This window comes from Lathamus discolor, chromosome W (genome assembly GCF_037157495.1).
Source record: "Lathamus discolor isolate bLatDis1 chromosome W, bLatDis1.hap1, whole genome shotgun sequence".
NCBI lineage: Eukaryota > Metazoa > Chordata > Aves > Psittaciformes > Psittacidae > Lathamus > Lathamus discolor.
Genome location: NC_088908.1, coordinates 22,358,814 through 22,381,328, shown reverse-complemented (window position 1 = coordinate 22,381,328; position 22,515 = coordinate 22,358,814). Strand labels below are relative to the sequence as shown.

The window sequence follows — 22,515 nt, the reverse complement described above, 5'->3', positions numbered from 1 at the left end:
CACAGTAAAGAACCTCTTCCTTATATGTAATCTAAACTTCCCCTGTTTAAGTTTGAACCCATTACCCCTTGTCCTATCACTGCAGTCCCTAATGAAGAGTCCCTCCCCAGCATCCCTGTAGGCCACCTTCAGATACTGGAAGGCTGCTCTGAAGTCTCCAGGTAGCCTTCTCTTCTCCAGGCTGAACAGCCCCAACTTTCTCAGCCTGTCTTCACACAGGAGGTGCTCCAGCCCCCTTAGCATCCTCATGGCCGTCCTCTGGACTTGTTCCAATAGTTCCATGTCCTTTTTATGTTGAGGACACCAGAACTGCACACAATACTCCAAGTGAGGTCTCACAAGAGCAGAGTAGAGGGGCAGGATCACCTCCTTGGACCTGCTGGTCATGCCCCTTTTGATGCAGCCCAGGATACGGTTGGCTTTCTGGGCTGCGAGCGCAAACTGAAGCCAACTCAAGTTTCTCATCAACCAACACCCCCAAGTCCTTCTCTGCAGGGCTGCTCTGAATCTCTTCTCTGCCCAACCTGTAGCTGTGCCTGGGATTGCTCCGACCCAGGTGTAGGACCTTGCACTTGTCATGGTTAAACTTCATAAGGTTGTCATCAGCCCACCTTACAAGCATGTCAAGGTCCCTCTGGATGGCATTCCTTCCCTCCAGCATTTCAACTGATTCACACAGCTTGGTGTCATCAGCAAACTTGCTGAGGGCGCACTCTTTCCCATTGTCCATGTCACCGACAAAGATGTTGAACAAGACCAGTCCCAGCACTGATCCCTGAGGGACACCACTCGTTACTGGTCTCCAGCTGGACATTGAGTTGTTGACCACAACTCTTTGCATGCGGCCATCCAGCCAGTTCTTTATCCACCGAGTGGTCCATTTTTATATCTATTGGTCTTGGAGGGGAATATTAATGCAAATTTTAATTTGAATATATGTGTTATTTTAAATCCATTCTTGTTCAGGGCAGCTCTTCTTATATTGCTCTCAGAGGAATGTAGCAGCAGAAGCTGTTAACCAATCTCTAGAGATCCTTTGTTTATTTACAGCCAAGCGATGGGTTTTTTTCTTCCTTTTCAGCTGCTAAATTGGTCTTAGTACATAACTTTCCTTATCTTTTCCATGTAGACAACTGCTGTCTCTGCCACAAGGTAGTTGCAATTGCCACACAAAGGGAAGGCCTCCACCAGATGCTCCTTCTTCAGATGTTTCAGATGCTGAAAAGTTCTGTGGTGGCGAATGGAAGCAGAGTGAGGGAAGGCCAGGGTGCCTTTTAGATTGAATAGTTGATTTCCTTGCCAGATACCTCTGACAGTTCTCTAGTCATGTATGTCTTTGCCTTCTGCATTGCCTCCTTTTGATTTTTCAGCTGCAGACTTATGAAGCCAGTGAAGGTTGATGGTTGTGTTGTTTTTTTTCCTGGAGAACAAAGGCAAAGGCTGGTACTTTAAAAGTTTCAACACTTTTGAACAAAAGTTTCACCACTTTTGTTCAACACACAGTAACCTTCAACTTCTTGAAATGTTTCCTGACTATTATTTCATGCTCATCCCCTGTGGTGGTTAATCTTCAAAACAACCTCTATCTCCCAGACTTTTTTCCTGGGGCTGCAGTGCCTGGGGATGATGTGGAGTTTTATTTGGGCTGATTCAGAATTCTTGCCTGGAGGTGAGGAATAGAAGGGAAGGTGTCAAGTTGTTGCCAGAGAGGACTGGAAGAAATATGTATGACTTTTTTCCTGAGAAGCCTGTGTGAAGTTGTTCCTCAGCACTGTGGGGAAGCATGTTGGAAATAGTTATGGTAATAGCAGTTGTCCTTCAGAACTGGATAGATGCTGCTGGGTTATTGCATTAATACCACTATGTATTTTAAATAGAAGGAATTAGCTTGAGCTTAAATAGGGATGACATGAGTGCCAAGCAGGGGACAGTCTAGTATATATCAGGTAAAATTATGTAGCTTGAAACCTTTGTCTGTGGTGTGGCATCAAGATGTCCATAACACCTGGAGGGTTTGGCAGGCACTTTTGAAACACCAAGGTTGATGCATCTTTCTGTTTGTAGCAGCACATTACGAAGATGCTGTGGGGTATTTATTGTAACTTTATATTGTTTTTCTCTTCTGTTTCGCTCCAGGGTATGTTTTCAGTGACTGATATTTGACTATATTGTGAAATGTCAAGTTGCTGCAGAAAATGCACCACGTGAAATGTCAGCTTGTTTGTCTGTTCCAGGATGATGACTTAGAAGAAGGAGAAGTTAAAGACCCCAGTGACAGAAAAGTGAGGCCACGTCCCACCTGCCGATTCTTCATGAAAGGTAATGACATACTGTAATGGCAGAAGAATACCAAAGGTGCTGTAATTTTTCTTGTTTGATTTTGTACCCCTTAAGCTGCTGTCTGCATGATAAACTCTGCCCTAGGCATCCCCAGTATCACCTTTCTATTCCTTGGCAGCCAGATGCTGAATTTACATAGAGCCAGTATGCAAAAGTAGCTTTGCCATAAGTGTGGTGAGCCTGTGGAAGCAAACAAGGGAAAACTTAGAATCATAGAATGGTTTGGGTTGGAAGGGGCCTTAAAGCTCATTTAGTTCCAACCCCCCTGCCATGGGCAGGGACACCTCACACTAAACCATGTCACCCAAGGCTCTGTCCAGCCTGGCCTTGAACACTGCCAGGGATGGGGCAGTCACAGCTTCTCTGGGCAACATGTGCCAACGCCTCACCACCCTCACAGGGAAGAACTGCCTAAGATCTCATCTCAGTCTCCCCTCTGTCAGTTTAAGACCATTCCCCCTTGTCCTATTTCTACAGGCCCTTGTCAAATGCCCCTCTTCAGCTTTCTTGTTGGCCCCTTTAGGCACTGGAAACTGCTCTAAGGTCTCCCTGGAGTCATTTTTTCTCCAGGCTGAACAAACCCAGCTCTCAGCCTGTCTCCATAGCAGGGGTCCTCCAGCTCTTGGAGCATCTTCATGGCCTCCTCTGGACTCTAACAGCTCCATGTCCTTCTTGTGTTGGGGGCCCCAGACTCGCTAGTGTTTTTTAAACAGAATGGAATAAACCTGCTTTGTCTTATTGTAAATTTTTTGTAGTAATTCTTAATAGGACATTTCCCAAAGTTTGGGCAACTCCACAACAGCTATCTTAGACTATCCTGCCTTTTTTTTTTTTTTTTATAGTGTAGAGAGTTAGGTTTTATAAAAGTTTTCTTATTTAAACTGATTATATCTGAATAATATAATCTTTCACTTCCTCCAGCTTCATCTCACTTAATGTTTATTCATTTATTTGGTTTTATTTGCAGTCACCCTTGAAACAGTTTATGAAAATCTGTAATTAAAAGAAGGGTGGAGAACAGGGTGGAGTCTCTTACTCTTTACATCAGTGGTGTAATGCAACATAGGTTGCTGCTTAGGGGGTTCCCAGAGACGTGACCATTGCATATTGCATACTCTGCTTCCTGAATGTCTTTCGATATCAGATTTTTTCCATGTGCTGAGACACAAAGGTGTTGGTGATGATGATGGTGGAACAGGGAAGTCCCTCAGGAAAGAGAGCTATTTGTTCCTGAATCCTTAGCATGACATACACCTCTGTGCAGCATGGAAATATTTGCTCGAGTCAAAGTTCAGACTGCAGGATCTCCTGCTGTAGTTGTTATTCTTTGGTTTGGTGCGAGTTAACATTGACACTTGCTCCTGCTTGGCCCACAAAGGCTTTACTGCCCCCAGGAAGATCAGGCGCTGCTCACGTGGGACCTTCAAGACATTCAGGTTTTTCTCTTTACTGTGTTGAGGGAGCACTCGTGGCTGTATCTATCCAGTGATGTGAATGACCAGCTTGCGAGGCCTTCCAGCAAATTTACTGTATAGCCACCTTGACATACATAGCAGGACTCATTATTTGTCAGGGTGACTATTCCCCTTGACGCCTCAGTAGGAAGTGTTGACATAGGTGTCTGGCAGCCCCTACACCCAGTGCTCAGACACTGAGAAAGGATGAGCCACTGTGCAAAGGGATTTGTGCTCTTGTTATAACTGACAGTACAAAAGCATCCAGTGTTACCTCTGACACCAGCTCGTGGTTAATCTGAGACTGATGAGGAGCATTTCCAGGGACCCAGGTGCGGTGTGAATTTCTGACATGTTACCCTGCCAGACAAAATCAGGGTTTTTTCCCTGAGCCCCAGCAGTGTTAACAGCTCCCTTGCCCCTCCAGCCAGTGCACTAACACCTGAGCAACTGCAGAATTAGCAATAACTTTGTGATGCAGTTGTCTGCTGGGAGATCTGCAAGATGTCTCTTGCCTGATGTTGAGTGGATTGCTGGAAGAAAACAAAAAAAGGGGTTTGTTTCTGCGGCAAGGTAAATTAAAGTTGGGAATTAGCTTCGTATCCTGTTAGAGACCCCTGAGTGTTACAATTTCCTTGGGGGTGGTACCTGAAGCTAATGAGCAGCTTTCAGATTTGTCTGCTGCACTCCACAGTGATGTCTCCTTTCCTGCTTTGTTCTGGCAAGCTTGTGGATTCAGCTAGAGGGAAAAGCTTTGATGTACTTTATGCCTCACCAGAGTGCTGTTTATTTTGAATGCCCTGTGATGCTTTCTTTGCTGTCAGGTTATATGCATTCATTGTTTTCTGTAAAAGGTAAAGCTTCTAACTTGGAGTATTTGTCATTAATAACACTTGAAGAGCTCATAGGCTTATTACTGCATTTGCCTAATGGTGTGTATACATCTATCCCTCCTTTCTCCTCACCATAATGAGGTTCTTGTACATTCATCCATCTGTGACTGGATCTATTTGTCTTCTCTGGAAGGTGGTGGGTGGCGAGTGTTATGTGTATGAAAACAGGTAAATCTCAAGAGTTAGAGGGAAGAAAAGTCATGTCTCAAACAATGTTGTTAGTTGCTGGGTTTTAAAAAGTTGTGGGGCTGAACAAATATTTGCTGTAGGCATACAGGGGTCTAACAGAACTGTATTTCCACAGGTCACTGTACTTGGGGCATGAACTGTCGATTTATTCACCCTGGTGTGAATGACAAAGGAAACTACTCCTTGATCTCCAAGCCTGAGCCTTTCTCCCCAAATGGTGCTCCTCCCATTGGCCCTCACCCACTGATGCCAGCCAACCCTTGGGTATGGGTATCTGTTCTGTGGATTTATAGCTTCTGCACATAGCTTTTGTCTCCTGTTCTGAGAGAAGTGAAGATGGTTTGGGTTTTTTAGTACTTTAACAACATTAGTCACTATCCAATTCATCAGTTGGATATATGATATTTTAAAAGGTGTTCTTGTAGTTGCTAGTAGAGGGGAATAATTTTCCATGTATGTCTCAGCTTATGTCCTGCTAATATATCTCCAGAGTGTCTGGAGGTACTCTGGGGTAACAAAGCATGAGTTTGTTACTTAAAACTAACGTCAAGTGTCTGTCTCCTTCCTCTTCTCACCTTTCTAACAGGGAGGGCCAGTCATTGATGAAATCTTACCTCCACCCCCTCCAGAACCTCCAACAGAAAGTGCCTGGGAGAGAGGACTCCGGCATGCTAAAGAGGTAAGTGCCATCCTCAGGAAGCATGCTGGTGTCTCCAGAATCCGGTGGCCTGTTTCACTGGGAGCGGGGATCTCTCTTTGGAGCATTTAGTGTCTTGCTCCTTCTGAGCAACCTTCCTTTTGCCTTTTAACCTATTAACTGTGACTTGTTGTATATCACAGTTGTTGCACAGTCAAGAGGAGCTGATGCCCAGGTTTGGTTTTTTGTTTTGTTTTGTGTTGGTTTTTTTTGTTCTTGGTTTTTTGGTTTGGTTTTTTTTTATAATATTCACATGAGCTAGGGGGAGTTTGTGGCCCTGAAGTCAAGCCCTCCATAAAGCAAACCTTTCTAAGCTGATCCAGTTTCCCTTACTTCAGTACCTGTTTCTCTACCACGTATTAGATTCGTGTGTCTGATCATTGCAGAAAATGGGGTTAGCATGTGTGAAACTTATTGCCTGTCTGCTGTTGTTCTGAGCTGATGGAATAGTGAATTACACTTTGTACATCAAGGAAAGTCCAGTGTCCTGCACATTAATGAGACCTGGGCAAAAGAAGGGTGTTTTAGTTGAAGGGCAGGTTTCTCCCAAGTGAAGGATTTTTAAGACTGCAGTTTCTCTAGGTCTTGGAAATATTCTCTCTTTACAATGTTTTTATATTATGGCAGGTATTAAAAAAGGCGACTATGAGAAAAGAACAGGAGCCTGACTTTGAGGAGAAGAGGTTCACTGTGACTATTGGAGAAGATGAGCGTGAATTTGACAAAGAAAATGAGTTCTTCCGTGACTGGAATTACTGCATCACCAGAGATGTCAGAGATCCAGTGTAAGATGCAGTCTTGGTTTTGCTACATGGAATAGATGGGGGGAAATGTAGTACAGGATGGCAGTCTTCAGTTAACTTATTCCTCCAAATTAGAGGAATGCTCACCTCAGAAAATGGAAACAACTTCAATTAAGCAGTATGTGCACCAGTTAAAAACTTGAGCTGCCTCCACTCACTCCAGTTCAACACTACCTTCCTGTATAATCGTCGCTAAACCTTTCTGCCTTCAATGTCATTGGTACACAGGTCCTTCAAGGACACCGTCTAGTTGTGCACTGCCTGTGTCACGCCAATGCATTCTTCCAACTGTTTTTCCTCTTGTTTTTCTTATTCCAACCCATGGGAGTTTTAAAATGCTAAAGCTGAGGCTGCAAAGTTGGAATATGCTCAAGGTCCAAGAGCTTCAGGGCAGCAGTTTGTCCTGGGTTCAGCAGTAGCAGTCATTTTTCTCCTTAGTAGCTGGTGCAGCACTGTGTTTTGACTTTGGGCCTGGGAACAGAGCTGATAACACAAATGTTTTAGTCTGACCAAGGACTTTCTGAGCCTCATGCTCTGCTGGGGACGAGGGGAGGCCAGGAGGAAGCAGAGACAGGACACCTGACCCAAGCTAGCCAAAGAGGTATTCCATACCACAGCACGTCATGCCCAGGGAGGTAACTGGGAGTTACCCGGAAGGGTACGGGTGCTCTTCGGGGGGGTCGAACTCATTCGGCGGGTGGTATTGTATTCTCTTCCCTTGTTATTTTCTCTTATCATTGTTATTGGTGGTAGCAGCAGTGGTTTGTGTTATACCTTAGTTACTGGGCTGTTCTTATCTCAACCCGTGGGAGTTACTTTCTCTTGATTCTCCTCCCCATCCCTCCAGGAGCAGGGGGGAAGGAAAGAAAGAGGGAGAAGGGGGGGGAGTGAGTGAACGAGCTGTGTGGCTCGGTTTAAACCATGACACAGTTGTACTGTCTTGACCAGCTGGGTGTTTATTTGCAAGGGCATTGGCACAGCAGCTGGTCTTAAACATCTTGACAAGTCCCAGATAAACTGCCGAATAAGACAGTGGTCAGAAAGCAATTCTGTTAGCTGCCAGGGCATAGCCTGGGCCAAAACAAACATACTAAACTTACATTTCTAGGTGAATGTTTTTTTTAAGGAGGTGAAATATAAAATGTTGGAGACATTCCTGTTACACACTCTTGTTACAACTGAGAGCAGGCAGGAGAAGGCACAAAGGTGAATCAGTCAGCTCTGGGAAACTTGCTTACTGCTTCTTGAGCCAAGAAATCAAATGGAAAAAGTTTTTTTTGAGAGAGGGGCTTGTATTCTGCAGGAATACAGGTGAATCTGTTTCTCTTGCTCTTACATCTTCTGTTCTTCCTACACATACAGACTATGGAAATATTTCCACTCAGAAGTGTTTGCAAGGCTTGGTTGTGTCTATTTTAGAGTGAGTGAATTGAAAAAAAAACCCAGGCCTCTGAAAATTAATAAGGAGTGGGTTAAGCTTTTGTTCTTTGATTTGCTGTGGAGTGCATTTTTTTCACCCATTTTAAAAAAGAAGCTATGTACTCAGTTCTGCAGCCTGAAACAAAACAGTTGCTCTGTATTAATTTTTCCCCGGGTTAGAAATAGATCTGTATCTTAATCTTCTGTTCCTCTGAGAAGGCTTTCAATTGCACCTGAAACAGATCACCAGTGCTCTGTGGGTTTGATAGTACAGTATCTTTATGACTGTATATGGAAACTAGCATCAGTGTTCTAGTAGTTCTGTGCCACTGCCTTACTAATGTAGGAATTGTGTTAGGTACAGGACTTCCTGTTTTCATATAGTCAAGAAAAAAATTTTGCATGTTGCCAGTATTAATTCCATTTGTTTGATGTCATGGTTTAAGCACAGCCATGCAACCTCTCTCTTACTCCCCCCTTCCTCCCACTGCTCCTGGAGGGATGGGGAGGAGAATCGAAAGAATGTAACTCCCATGGGTTGAGATAAGAGCAGTCCGGGTAACTGCCCCCAGTTTATATAGTGGACATGACATGCTGTGGTATGGAATACCTCTTTGGTTAATTTGGGTCAGGTGTCCTGTCTCTGCTTCCTCCTGGCTTCCCCTCCTCCCTGGCAGAGCATGAGACTCACAAAGTCCTTGGTCAGACTTAAACATTACTGAGCACTAACTAAAAACATTGGTGTTATCAGTGCTGTTCCCAGGCTGAAAGTCAAAACCACAGCACTGCACCAGCTACTAAGAAGGAGAAAAATGACTGCTACTGCTGAACCCAGGACATTTGATTACTTGTTTAATGAAAATTCAAGCACCTTTATGTAGAAGTAGATTGTGGCATTAACCTATCTTGATTGTGCATAAAGGCAAAAGTTATGACACTGCTGCTGTAAACTCTAAAAATGGTGATTTTGCTCACGCACACACACACAACTTATCGCACAGATTGACACCTTGCAGCAAACTAACCACTGGTGGTGCAGCTGGCATATTAATAAATGCTTTCAGGACTGTCTTATAACATATGGAAATGTCTAAATAGTTCATGACCTTACTCCATTTTATGGGAAAACTGGCTTTCAGCAACATTTGAATTATTTTCCTCCCTTTCTCAAAAACTTCTGCTGTATCACCCCATACGATAATGCCATCAATGTATTGCAGGTGTTTTGGAGTTTGCCTCTGTTCCAGTGCAGTCTGGGTCAGTCCATGGCAGATGTTTCCACCCCAGGCTGTTTTTCCACCCCAGGGGCAGTCGATTCAAAGTGTACTGGACACCCCTCCAAGTAAAAGTGAACTATGGCCTGTACTCTGCTGCCAAAGGAATTGAGAAAAATGCATTGGCAATATCAATTGTGGCATACCACTTGGCTGCCTTTGACTCTTAATTCATACTGAAGTTCTAGCATGTCCGGTACGGCAGCACTCAATGGTGGTGTGACTTCATTCAGGCCACGATAGTCTACTGTTAGTCTCCACTCTCCGTTAGACTTTCGCACTGGCCATATGGGGCTGTTAAAGGGTGAGTGAGTCCTACTGATCGCTCCTTGGCTCTCCAGTCTACGGATCAGCTTATGGATGGGAATCAGGGAGTCTCGGTTGGTGCAATATTGCCACTAGTGCACTGTTGTGGTCGTGACTGGCACTTGTTTTTTGACCTTCAGCAACCCCACAACAGAAGGATCTTCTGAGAGACCAGGCAAGGTGGATAGCTGCTTGTGAGGTATCAAAGATGGACTCCATCTCTGGTGAAATCTGGGAGACCTTTATTTCGTGTCTAGCATCCCTTTTATAGTCTACTAAGTGCTAAGCAGTAACTTTCCACTCTTTTACTCCCTTATCATCCCGATTTAGCAAAATACTAAGGGTTACAAATATTCACATTGTTTGGTCTGTGAGATGCACATCCTGATTTATCTTGCAAACTGTCTGCTTTGTTTTGCTAACTGATCTTTACCCTTCATTGTTCTCTTTACAGTTCCCAAGGCTTAGGCCTGACCAGGGGCATTAAGACCTGGTGTTTTCTTTACTATTCCCAGGGCTTAAGCCATGATAGTGCCTGGATCCATTTCGTTAACTATTTCTATCCTGTCACCCACATCTCCCCCTTTTTGTTTTACTAAAAGACAGCTTTTATAGATTTATGATCTACTTTTGCCAAAGTTTCTATATTCTCCATTAGCTATTGTAGCAAACAAGGCACATAGATTAGAATACCTAAAAAGATTAACAAAATGATTAATCCAAACAAGGCACACAGATTAGAATACCTAAAAAGACTAACAAAATGATTAAGATAAAGTAAAGCCATCCTGTAATGCTCAAGCCAGAAAACACTTTGTTCAACCAGTTCAGTCCCTCATCTTCCCAAAGGTGTGCTGTCCTTATTATTAAGTCCGGAATGCTTTTATGGATGATCTGATAAATTTATGCAGCACATACCAGCAAAATCTTCACACCCATGGTCTTGAGCTAACAATAAAAATCAACAGTTGTTCTGTTCTGTAGTGAGGCGTGCCTCACAGTATCAACGTCTAAAATCAACCCTGTTGTCCAGTGGTACCCTTTCTGGGCTTAAATGTTACCAGACTATTACTAGTGGCTGGAAAGTCCAGTTGCGATACGCTCCCGCATGGATACGCTCTCTATTGACTGGTTCTCCAAAAAGAGACCGGTTAACTTTGTACAGTTACTACAGGTTAACTTCAGCGATGAATCGGCATCAGTCTTCATTGGCAGCCTTTGCTTGTATAAATGGACAGGTACATTGCGCAGGGATCCATCGGGGTCCTCGTTCTGTAGAGTCGCAAGCATAGCCTCTTCCCCAAGTTATTAACCTAAAAGGACCTTCCCAGTTATGATTTTCCAAAGACTTTACCATTATCATAACGGGTTCTTTCCCTGGTATCAGATCTGAGCCTACATGGGTTAGTGCAGAAAAATGCCTAATCATTGGAGGGACATTCCTGCCTGTGTGTAAATCAGAACTGGATAATGTTAAAAAATTTAAGACAAACATTGCTTTATCAGTTTGTGCATTTGGGGTCTCCCCTATCATTCCCCCTTTTTGTTTTGCCAGCATATTTTTTACAATTTGGTGTGCCCGCTCTATCACTGCTTGACCTGTGTAATTAACATAACCACCCACTGCTCCAGACAGCATTATTTCAGTAAGATTACTCTGATTTGTATTCACTTGAGCCTTTATAACATGTGGCATACCAGTGAATCCTACACACCATGTAACAGGTCAGAATAATGGGGGATTTAACAAATGTGCCCAGTATGCTTGTCCATTACCCATGGTCACACATAATAGAATAGATATTACAAAGATTTCTGTCATCGTCGTTTCTTTATGTTGTTGAGTTCTGGGGCTTTATACGTTTTGCTGGCAGTCAGTATGGTCCTGTCGATAGCTGTACACAGCTGTATCCTTGATCCAATGTCAGCAATGGCACTGGTCCTTTCCACTTGTTGTCCTGTAGGTCTTTATGTAGAACCGGTGGTTTGGGCAAGGAATCGTCCGTCAGATGTCGCAATCGCTGTATTGCGAAAAGAGAATCAAAACTAGACAAATTTAAAGAATTTAGTACAAATTGCGCTTTTGCTAACTGTCTGTATGGAGAAAATCCTTGCATTCCCCTTTTTTTGTTTTATATCTCTTTTAGATGACCCTACTTGAGCAGGGGATTTGGACTAGATCATATCTCCAACATATGTCAATCGCAGGCTGCTTGGTCTTCCCTTCTCTCCTGGATGGCTCTCTGATAACAGGGGAGGCCATCTCCCACATCAGGGTCTGGCATGGCATGTGTCCCCACCGCTCCAGGCCTGCTGGGTTGCAGCCAACAGCAGAGCTAAAGGTTCTTCTTGGTGGCAAACACAGAGGCCAACCCAGTCTTGCCCTTGACTGTGGTAGCAGGCATTTGGCCAACCTCAGTCCTTGCACCTTGTTGTCAATACAGAGTTTCACCTGCCTCATCCAGTAACAAGTCACTACTATGGCAAAGCACATACAGATTTACATTAGCAGAGTAACTATTACAGGGTACAGCAGCATGTTGAAGTTGCTGATGGCAGCGGGGTACTAGCCAAAGAAATTTCTTACCAGTGGAGTTCTCCTACCCTCTTAATTTGTTCCATTGCCTGCTTTATAACACTACCATTGTATTAGAATCTTTCTAGCTTTTACCTTAGCATTTTCTAGCAGCTGCTGCAAATTTGCATGCTCTAACATCTCTTTTGCAAGTGACAAATCCATACAATCCAAGGTGTAGTTTCATATTAGCAACTGGCTAGTAAATACAGGTGCTTTTATACACAAAATCACAGCCTCTAATAATAGCTAATTTACAAGCACACATGTTCAACCTGTTAATTTTCCATTGCCTCCAAGTGATGTTTTGCAGTCATTCATTTTTCTCTTCCTCTATCTCATTCTGCTTGGGGTATTCACGGTCAGTTCCTGTAGCTGAGGCATTGGGTTTTTCCACTTGTCTCTCCAGCTCATGGCAAGGCTTGACAGACTTTGTAGGCAGCCACCATGGACCTGTAGGTAGGAGGATACAAATATACCCCCTCCCCCAGGTTATCAGTTCTTGAGAAGTAGACAGGTTAAAGTGATTCTTTAAAGCAGAGGCATTCTGATGAAAAAGGAATGTGAAGCAGCTGCAGAAGTAAATGGCACAGTGTTAACAGTCAAGGAGTTTGCTGTGTCATTACCCTTTTTTTTTTCTTCTTTCTCTGCCACCCTGATACTGCTTGGGTGACGGCTGATAAAGCTTGTGGTTGCACTACCCCTCTCACTTTTTCAGTTAGCAGTTCTTGTTTCAACTGATCTGTCTGTTCCTCCAAGTGTTGGATTCACCCCCAGGTTACTTTAAACACACTAAGCAAGGCTCCTACCATGTGCCCAGCGTGTTGCAGATGCTCTTTAGGCTTTGTTTGTGGTGTCTCTACAAACTGCCCCAATACTTAAATAGATCGAGATGAGTGTTTTTTTTTTGGGGGGGGGGGTGTTGTTGCTTTGGTTTTGTTGTTTTTCTTCACTCCACTGCTCCGGTGTCCATCCTGGCTGTTCCACTGGTGGAACACTGGGAGCCGAATTGGAGGGCAGCTTCTTTTGAACATGGTTACCCAACTCTAGCAAATAACTGTTTTGTTTTTTTTTCTTCAAAGTCACTCACCCTGCTTAGCAAAGCTACAAACAAACACTGGCCTGCACAGCAGGGGCTACAGCTGCCTGCCTTCTCAGCAGCAGCCATAAATATCTGCCGGCAGCTGCACTTTTGCATTAACCCTTTCTTGGCCGAAATGTTAATCTGCTACCCGTTAAAAATTTTTACGCGAACCCAACAACAAAAAATACACAGAATACCGTCTGCCTTTGTCACACACACACACACACACGCATGGGATCCCACAAGCACATTCCACACAACTACAATATGTGAAACACAAAATCCAAACAATCATTACTCCCACTACATGGCCCCATATAGGCTTAAGGACCCTGTGAAGGCGATCAGGAAACCAGCTCCAAGAAGCATCATCACAGTGCGAGGTGGCAGGCTCAGCCTCAGTGGGTGTCCCTGCGGAGGCTCTGCCTCCCCTGCATCGCATGAGGCTTGGGGTTTTATACTGACCAAAATGCACACTCATTCCAACGCAGGTGTCCAGCCTACATCGGAAGAAGTGGCCAGCAATATCTATAAAGGTCTCCAAGGGTCAATAGAAATATGGACATTCTTATATTTGCCAACTTCTAGTACATGAGTATCCCAGAGAGACTGTATCAAATGAGTTGTATATGGGGCCCTAAGTCCATGGTCTGCCACTGTCTGCCTGATATCCCCGATAAGAGCATATGAGAGACCTTCCCACTGTGGGTCTTGATCCGGCACATACACCACCAGGAAAGCGCACAATACATCTGCATCCCCCAGCCATCTTGCTTTTCCCTTTACAGCTGCCCATTTATCATGAGGATCTGGGGGATATAAATCAGGCTCCTTTTCCGGATCAATAGGCTCCAGGTCAAAAGGACTATCCAGGTCAGCATCAGAATTATCAGGCATCAGAACCTCAGGAGCAGCAACAGCAGTCTGATGAACGTGCACAGGCTCCTTCTTGGGGTCAGTAGGGCCTGGGTCAAAAGGATCATCTTCATCCTTGTCCTCGGTCTTCACAGCCACAGTGGTGACTGGCGGAGGTTTGAGGGGGTGGGGTGGGGGCACTGGGCTCCATGATCTCATTTTTTTACTTTAGTTCTCCAAATGACTAACAAATTTTTCACAGTGTTGTTGCCTTTTGTGGCTGCGTCCCACAATTTAACTCCTGCGCCATTCCACAAAGAGACCTCAAATATGGTGGACTCATCAATCTCTGGATTATTCCCCCCCATAGTCCCGTTCCTGGCTGCTTACCTTTTTTGTTATCTCCAGTCCTGTTTGGTGCACCCCCACTGGCCTCCTCACCTCTCCCAGGTGATAGGTTTGTGTCCAGATAACTTCAGTGCTCCCCCACAGGACTCCTCTGAGTTCAGCTGATCTACGACACCGGCCGCCTGCTCCACTCCAACGGATTAGTTTCTCCTGTTCAGGCACCATTTGTGGCGTATCAGAGACAGACTCCAGCTCTGGTGAAATCTGAAGACCTTTATTTCATGTCTAGCATCCCTTTTATAGTCTACTAAGTGCTAAGCAGTAACTTTCTACTCTTTTACTCCCTTATCATTCTGATTTAGCAAAACTACTAAGGGTTACAAATATTCACAGTTTGGTCTGTCTTTGAGATGCATATCCTGCTTTATCTTGCAAACTGTCTGCTTTGTTTTGCTAACCGATCTTCACCCTTCCTTGTTCTCTTTACAGTTCCCAAGGCTTAGGCCTGACCAGGGCATTAACACCTGATGTTTTCTTCTCACCATTCCCAGGGCTTAAGCTCAACCTGGACGATAGTGCCTGGATCCATTTCGTTAACTATTTCTATCCTGTCACCCACAGCTGCTCAATTTCCTCTGTCTCCAAGGCAGCTATACCAAAAGCCCATCAGTACTCTTTTGAGTACCCTCTCTTGATGTAGTCTATGCCAAGGATGCATGGAGTCTCTAGACCAGTCCTAATAGGGTGCTTTTGCCATTCCTTCCCAGTCAGGCTGATTTCAACCTCCAGTACAGTCAACTCTTGGGATCCTCCTGTCACTCCAAAAATACAAATGGGTCCCACCCCTTGATAGCTTGATGCCATCAGGGTACGCTGTGCACCGGTATCTACTAGAGCTTTATACTCCTGTGGGACTGATGTGCCATGCCATCTGATCCACACAGTCCAGTAAACCTGATTGTCCCTCTCTTCCACCTGACTTGAGTCAGGGCCCCTCTAATGGCAATCATAAGATTCTTCATTTATTTCTTCTACAAAGGGATTGGACTTCGTAGTCAGAGGAGTTGAAGTAAAATCAGGTATTTCACTCCATCCTCGAAACTGCTCACCAGACACAGGAGCAGCAACTTTCTTGGGAGGATCATCCTTGACCGTCATTTTCCTCTTCAATTCACACACCTGTTCCTCCAGAACTGAGGCATGTACCACCTATATCTTCTCTCTCAAGCAGTAGGGCACCTTCTGTTAATAGCTGAGATGCGGTCTGTACACGTGGGGAGCTGGATGGATTGTGTTTCAGTTGCTTGAACTCCTGGGCCAGTTTTTCCACATCTGAAATAATGGAAGGGGTGAGATTGTCTTCGAACTCTCGGAGTTGAAGAATCTCTTCATCCATTGGTGGTGGTGCTACCTCACTTCAAGCCATTAATGCCAGTGAGTGGGCATATGATGATGGCGCACTCTGTAAATTTCAGTCGCGTGGGTTGTGTACATTTGACTTCATCTGGATCTACGGGTGTATTCCCAGCATCTGGCTTGCGATAGATCCCCTCTAGAGTGGCTGATTCCTTCCGGTACTGGAGGCCTTTCTCTATTATGGTCCACTTGCCTGGGTGACACATATCATTCTTGTACAGAAACCTTTCTTTCACAGCTGCCAAGAGCTCTCTCCAGAGGCTGAGGATTCATTTCTGTTTCACAATCGCTTTGTCAATTCCCCATTCCCTAGCAAGTGATCCCAACTGCTTGGCTTCCCTGCCTTCTAGTTTGTGACCATCGGACCCATTGTCCCAGCATCAGAGCAACCAGGTGACTATGTGCTCCCCTGGAAGACGGCTGAAATCTTTTTGCGTATTTTACAGTTCAGTCAAGGATAGGGATCGAGAAGTTGCCTCTTCCTCTGATTATTGTATTAATTCCTCCTGTTCCTCTTTTTCAGATGTCACCCCCTCTAGTTCGTGCTTTGAGTCTTCATTTTCTTTCACTGTGTGAATTGGTTTTCATGCTTTTCCTTTTGCTTTTCCTTTTGCTTATGGGGCAGCCAATATTGGCATGGATTTTTCCTTTGGTTTAGCTGCAGTGCCTGCTACTGGGGTTGGAGTGGCTGCAGTGTCTATTGTTGGAGTTGGAGTAGCTGCTGTTCTTGTTACTTGAGATGGAGCAGCCATGTTGTCTTTTGCTTTGCCTTCAGATCCAGAGACATCTTTTTCCTGTTCCTTAAAGAGCAGGGCTCTGTACATGTAAGCCAAGCCCTGGCACTTTGCAGTGACTTGTTCTCTGGTATTGCCAGGACGACAGCACACCCTGTCTTAGTGTTTTACTGGTTTTTCTGGATTTTGCACTTGTTCAGGGGTGAAGTTCCAAAGCACTGGAGGGGCCCGCTGGCCTAGATACTTGCCCATACTGTCCCAAACACCCTGCTACTCATGACTGTTCAGCTTCAGAGAAATCTCTTGGTGATATTCTTAGATAGTCATTTAACCTTAGAGAAGACCAGAGCCTGACCCTGCTTAGCTTCTGAGATCAGATTAAATCAGGCATTCTCGGGGTGGTATGGCCATAGGTAAAACACATGCAGCGTGTTCAGCAACATGCCGGTTCCCAGCAAAAGGAGCAGGATGGTTTCAGTGGCATTAAAAAGATATTCAAAATCTTTAATATTTTTAAGTGCTGCTGTAAACAGCCTGGTGGAGGAGCAGAGGGTGTGAGAGGATGTCTCCCTCATCGGTTGATCCTCCAAGGGGGTAAAAAACAGGTGTAATTGTTAACAGTTCCCGTTACATACCTCCTGAAGTATAGAGGTGATGTCCACGCTGAGAACACATACCAGAGCAGTTTCATGATCAATAATTCTGTTGTATTATAAGTCATTATTGTAGAGTGAAATGAGAATCTTAGCCCAGGCCCCAAAGCTGATAAACACTAATACCAGTTGCAAATAAGGTGTGACATAATGAAACTCTGAGACCAAGTGCAACAACTCTGAGGGCAAATAAATCAACATTGTGATGAGTAACTATTAATCTGAAATAATGAATGCTTATCACAAATATGATTAGACACACTCTGGTCAGATCTGTCGCTATCTCAACCCTTCAAGCCCCACGTTGGGCGCCACAAAGGACTGTTGTGGTTTAAGCCACACACAGCCTCTCACTCACTCCCCCCCTTCTTCCCCCACCCGCTCCTGGAAGAAGGGGGAGGAGAACCAAAAGAATATTAAATCCACAGGTTGAGATAAGGACAGTCCAGTAACTAAGGTATAATACAAAACTATGCTTACTACTGCTACTAAAGAAAAGGGTGATAACAGGGGGAGAGAATATAAACCTAAAAGGGGAAAGGAAAAGAAGGAAAAAGTGATGCACAATACAATTGCTCACCACCTGCCAACTGATACCCAGCCTGACCCGAGCAGTGATCTCAGCCTTCTGGGTAACTCCCCCATACTGGGCATGATGTGCTGTCGTATGGAATACCCCTTTGGCTAGATTGGGTCAGGTGTCCTGTCTTTGCTTCCTCCTGGCTTCCTGTACCACTCCTCACTGGCAGAACATGAGACTGAAAAGTCCTTGATCAGAGTAAGCAATTACTCAGCTACAACGAAAAACATTGGTGTGTTATCAGCATTGTTCTCAGACTAAAGTTGAAAACACAGCACTGCACCAGCTACTAAGAAGGAGAAAAATAACTGTTACAGCTGAACCCAAGACAGTGGATATATTTGATATTTTGGGTGATACAAATTATTTGCCTAAGGATTTAAGCACAGAATTATCTAAATGCACAGCAGTGATGCTTGTTTAAATAATTACTAAGTCCACAAATGTTATAGGGAGAGAATGGGGAGATTTGGACTTATGTCTGTATTAAAAAGTGGAGTTTCTTTTTTGGTGTAGCATGAGATTATTTTTGTCTCTTTGAACATCTGATGTCACTGAATTTAGACTGTTGTGTGGTTGGCATCAGGAGATTCTTGCTGTATTAAACATCCATATGGCAGGGGGGTTGGAACTAGATGATCTTGAAGTCCTTTCCAAGCCTAACTATTCTATGATTCTATAAGATTCCCTGGTACTCTTTCCCTTGGCTTATTGTTTCAGAAAAAAAAAACCCAAAACAAAACAGATGGCCACTTGATTTGCAGGGCAGCGCTTACATCATAGCCTGGTTTAGATTATTTGGCAGTTTTTAAAGTGCAAAGGCGGGCCCTTTATTCATTTTACTTACAAGTCAGAGTCTTATTACAGATAATCTGGAATTCAGGAGCATTTGTTTTATATTTTAGTTCTGCCACTGACTCCTCCTGTGGCCATGGAAGCTTCTTGCTTCCTGTACCCACCTCCCCATCTTTACAACAGATCTGATATTTTCACTCCACATGGCTGACAGGGATTGGATATTGCTGAGTATGTGAATTAAAACCATCTAATAATGTTGATAGAAATCATCAAATGGAGGAAACATTGCAGATTTATGGAGGGTCTGGTTTAAATCCTTTTTCAACCCAAAAGTTACTACACTTTTGCAGTTGGGCAGGGTGTGCCATGTGCTTACCTGTTCATTGGTGTGCTGGAGGGCCAGCACCTGTTTTCCACTGGAGAATATCAGGTGCAGATGCAGTTACCTTCATTTCATAGAGTAATTCCAGACGTAGGGGTAGAGCATTGCTGGCCTGTCCCTGAAGCTTAGCTTCTCCAACTGGAAAGCTCAGCAACAGCTCGTGTCTTGGCAGGATGCACCCATCACCTCCCGTGGCAGGGAATCACCATCCATTCCACTTCTGATGTGAGGATGCTTGACATTAGCTCTGTGTGCATTGACATGAAATATAACTCTAAATCAATGAGGCAAAACATTATATTGTTATATTTGTATATGTTTGAAGTGGCTATACAAAACATTTTTGCCACATTGATTTGAAGGCTGAATTTAGTTTTTAGCATTTTTCTTTTGTGTTTATCAAGAAAGGTTTGTGCTTTTCTCTGATAAGCTTCACTTAAAAAATCCTATCTGTTTGGGATATGTAGAAAATAAACCACTTTGTACAGTCATATTCCATTGAACATGTTTTTTCTTGTCAGTGCATAGTGACTAAGACCTGAGCTAGAATACATAGTGTTTCTGTGTGCCAACAAGGTGATGCTTCCCTTTCTAACCTTCCCTGTTTTTCATTGTAGGCTTGATCCCTATACAGATTCCTATTATGACTATGAAATAGAACGGTTCCGGCGTGGTGGGCAGTATGAGAATTTCAGGGTTCAGTATACCGACCCAGATCCATATCGTAACTACAGAGTAAGTAGTTTCCGTGCTTCTCCTTTCAGCTTTCTTCCAGGCACTTCTGGCGCTTGTCATGTTTCTAGTGCAGTGGTTGAAACAAGACTTGTGATGGATGTTCAAGATGCTTAATCTTACAAATAATTAAATCTTGACTTAATTACTGCACAGAAGACATTAGGTGCAGGGATGGGAGGAGGTTCTGTTTCAGCATGATGAAGGCAAAAGCATGTCTGAGATGGGAAGATGGTTCCTCTTCACATGCACTGGCTGCTTCTCTGCATGCCAGGCAGTTGTGCAACAGTTACAGCCACATCTGCAGCCATTCTTGGACATATTGGAGAGGGAGGGAGTTTCCAGGAAATAACCTGACTGAGCTTTGCTTGTTAGTTATTGGGGCACACAGAAAGGATTGAATCTGGACAGGCGTGCTTAGTGCGCCGATAGAGGCTCCATCATGATTGTCCACCGCTGGTGGGGTTACATGTTAGTTGATTGAGTTAGGTGAGTGTCCTGCACCTGGGAAAGCACCCAGCCAGTTGCTGAAATCCCAGATATTGTTGTTTGGTGTTGCACTGCTGTAAGGTGTCAAGCTACATGAAAATAAAGCTATGAACCTTTTCCCTCCACTTCATTTTGCCCTCGTGCAAACTACTGTGCCTCGAGAGTAGTGGCAAAAAATAATAAATCCTGTTCAGTGGGGAGCTTTTCAGTGGTATTTGTCACATCCTTTAAAAATTGACTTTCCTTTGCCTGGAAGACCTTGCTGTTATGCAGAAGCAGTGCACAAACAGGAGCCTGTCCTCGCTATTGCTGCGCCATCAATTATTTTCATGGTGTTTGTACAGTTAATTGGCTAAACACGATTAGCAATGAGAGTAAATACTTGTAAACATCAATACATTTATTTAATAAGTGTAATAAGCTAAATTAATCTTACTCTTGCCTTTGAAAATTACAGCTGTGATGAGTATGATGTATGCTTTGTTCCTTTCCACTTTCTGCCTGCTCAGCAAACAGTGATGGCCAACAAGCTCCACATTTATCTATCTCAATACTTTGCTCTAACATGGGAGGGTGAATGTAACTCCTTGCGGTCCAAGACTTTGAATCCTTGCTGCCCACTTTGTTAGGAGATGTTGCCACAACATCATGATGATTTCTCTTTCCTTTTTAAAGGAAAGAGAGCGGGAACGGGAGAGAGAGAACAGACAACGAGAAAGGGAACGGGAGAGGGAACGGGAGCGGCGTCAGCGGGAGCGAGAACGGGAAAGAGAACGAGAGCGTGACAAGGAACGCCAGCGGCGGAAAGAAGAGTGGGAACGGGAGCGAGAACGGGTGAAGAGAGATGAAAAAGACAGGCAGCACAGGGACCGGGAAAAGGAGAAAGAAAAAACAAAGCCCCGGTCCCTACTGATACCAAGGTAAGCACTTGCTGGAATTCAGACTTGCCATTTTAGCTGAGGATGTCCTAGCTGTTTAATATTTTCATCAATGACCTGGATGAGGGAACTGAGTGCACCCTCAGCAAGTTTGCTGATGACACAAAACTGGGAGGAGTGGCTGACACACCAGAGGACTGTGCTGCCATTCAGCGAGACCTGGACAGGCTGGAGAGTTGGGCGGGGAGAAACTTGATGAAATTTAACAAGGGCAAGTGTAGAGTCTTGCATCTGGGGAAGAACAACCCCATGTACCAGTACAGGTTGGGGGTTGACCTGCTGGAAAGTAGTGAACGAGAAAGGGACCTGGGGGTCCTGGTGGATAGGAGGATGACCATGAGCCAGCAATGTGCTCTTGTGGCCAAGAAGGCAAATGGCATCTTAGGGTGCATTAGAAAGGGAGTGGTTAGTAGGTCAAGAGAGGTTCTCCTCCCCCTCTACTCAGCCTTGGTGAGGCCGCATCTGGAATATTGTGTCCAGTTCTGGGCCCCTCAATTCAAGAAGGACAGGGAATTGCTTGAAGGAGTCCAGCGCAGAGCCACAAAGATGATTAAGGGAGTGGAACATCTCCCTTATGAGGAGAGGCTGAGGGAGCTGGGTCTCTTTAGCTTGGAGAAGAGGAGACTGAGGGGTGACCTCATCAATGTTTACAAATATGTAAAGGGTAGGTGTCAGGAAGATGGAGCTAGGCTTTTTTCAGTGATATCCAGTGATAGGACAAGGGGCAATGGGTGTAAACTGGAGCATAGGAAGTTCCACGTTAACATCAGGAAGAACTTCTTTACTGTAAGAGTGACAGAGCACTGGAACAGGTTGCCCAGGGGGGTTGTGGAGTCTCCTACACTGGAGATATTCAAGGCCCGCCTGGACAAGTTCCTGTGTGATGTACTGTAGGTTACCCTGCTCTTGCAGGGGGGTTGGACTAGATGATCTTTTTAGGTCCCTTCCAACCCTTGGGATTCTGTGATTCTGTGATTCTGTGATCATGAACCAGGCTGATGCTGATCAGTGGGGAAGATCCCTATTGTCCACAACTCAAGTAAAGCAGTAGTTTTGAGAGGAAGGCAATGCTTTAAATGAGCCTTGCTGGCCACTAAGAGTAGCCAAGATGTCAGTAAGAACCAAGCATGCATAACCTGACTGAAAGGAGAACATCTGTCCTCTGGCCTGTAGGTATGGAGATGTTCAGCTTGTCCCTGTTCCCTCAAGGCTAGAGCATGTCCTGGGAAGCCGGCTGAGTCCCTAGTGCTGACAGAATCCTGCAGATGGTGGCAGCTCTCTTTGAGGCTTTGACAAATGTCCTTTGATAAGAGCCAGGGCTGGTTTGGGAGTTTGTGGATAGCAAACGTATCTGGAAATTCATTAAGTTAAACTCCACAAAGAGGCTAGAAAAGGTAAAGAGATTGTATGTCTCGAAATGAGTCTCTGCTGGGTATTATGGTGGAATGTGGTGTGGAGCTAGGTTTCTTGCTTCTGACTACCCATTTTTTTTCTGAAAATCCTGGTTCTGACCTGTGCGTGAGAAAAAATCGAACCAGATAGACTAAAAATCTAGG

The 22,515-nt window shown here is 44.4% G+C and overlaps 1 protein-coding gene across 11 annotated transcripts in view; it reads left to right on the top strand.

The window, feature by feature from the left end:
* The window catches only part of LOC136004297 (zinc finger CCCH domain-containing protein 18-like), an 83,099-nt gene that overhangs the window by 21,413 nt on the left and 39,171 nt on the right, over positions 1-22,515 (top strand). For all 11 annotated transcript variants that reach the window (XM_065660660.1, XM_065660655.1, XM_065660656.1 and 8 more), the window contains 6 exons: positions 2,235-2,319; positions 4,992-5,140; positions 5,463-5,555; positions 6,201-6,358; positions 19,418-19,535; positions 20,697-20,941. In XM_065660660.1, the coding sequence (XP_065516732.1) occupies positions 2,235-2,319; positions 4,992-5,140; positions 5,463-5,555; positions 6,201-6,358; positions 19,418-19,535; positions 20,697-20,941 (848 nt within the window). The remainder of the gene's footprint in view (positions 1-2,234; positions 2,320-4,991; positions 5,141-5,462; positions 5,556-6,200; positions 6,359-19,417; positions 19,536-20,696; positions 20,942-22,515) is intronic.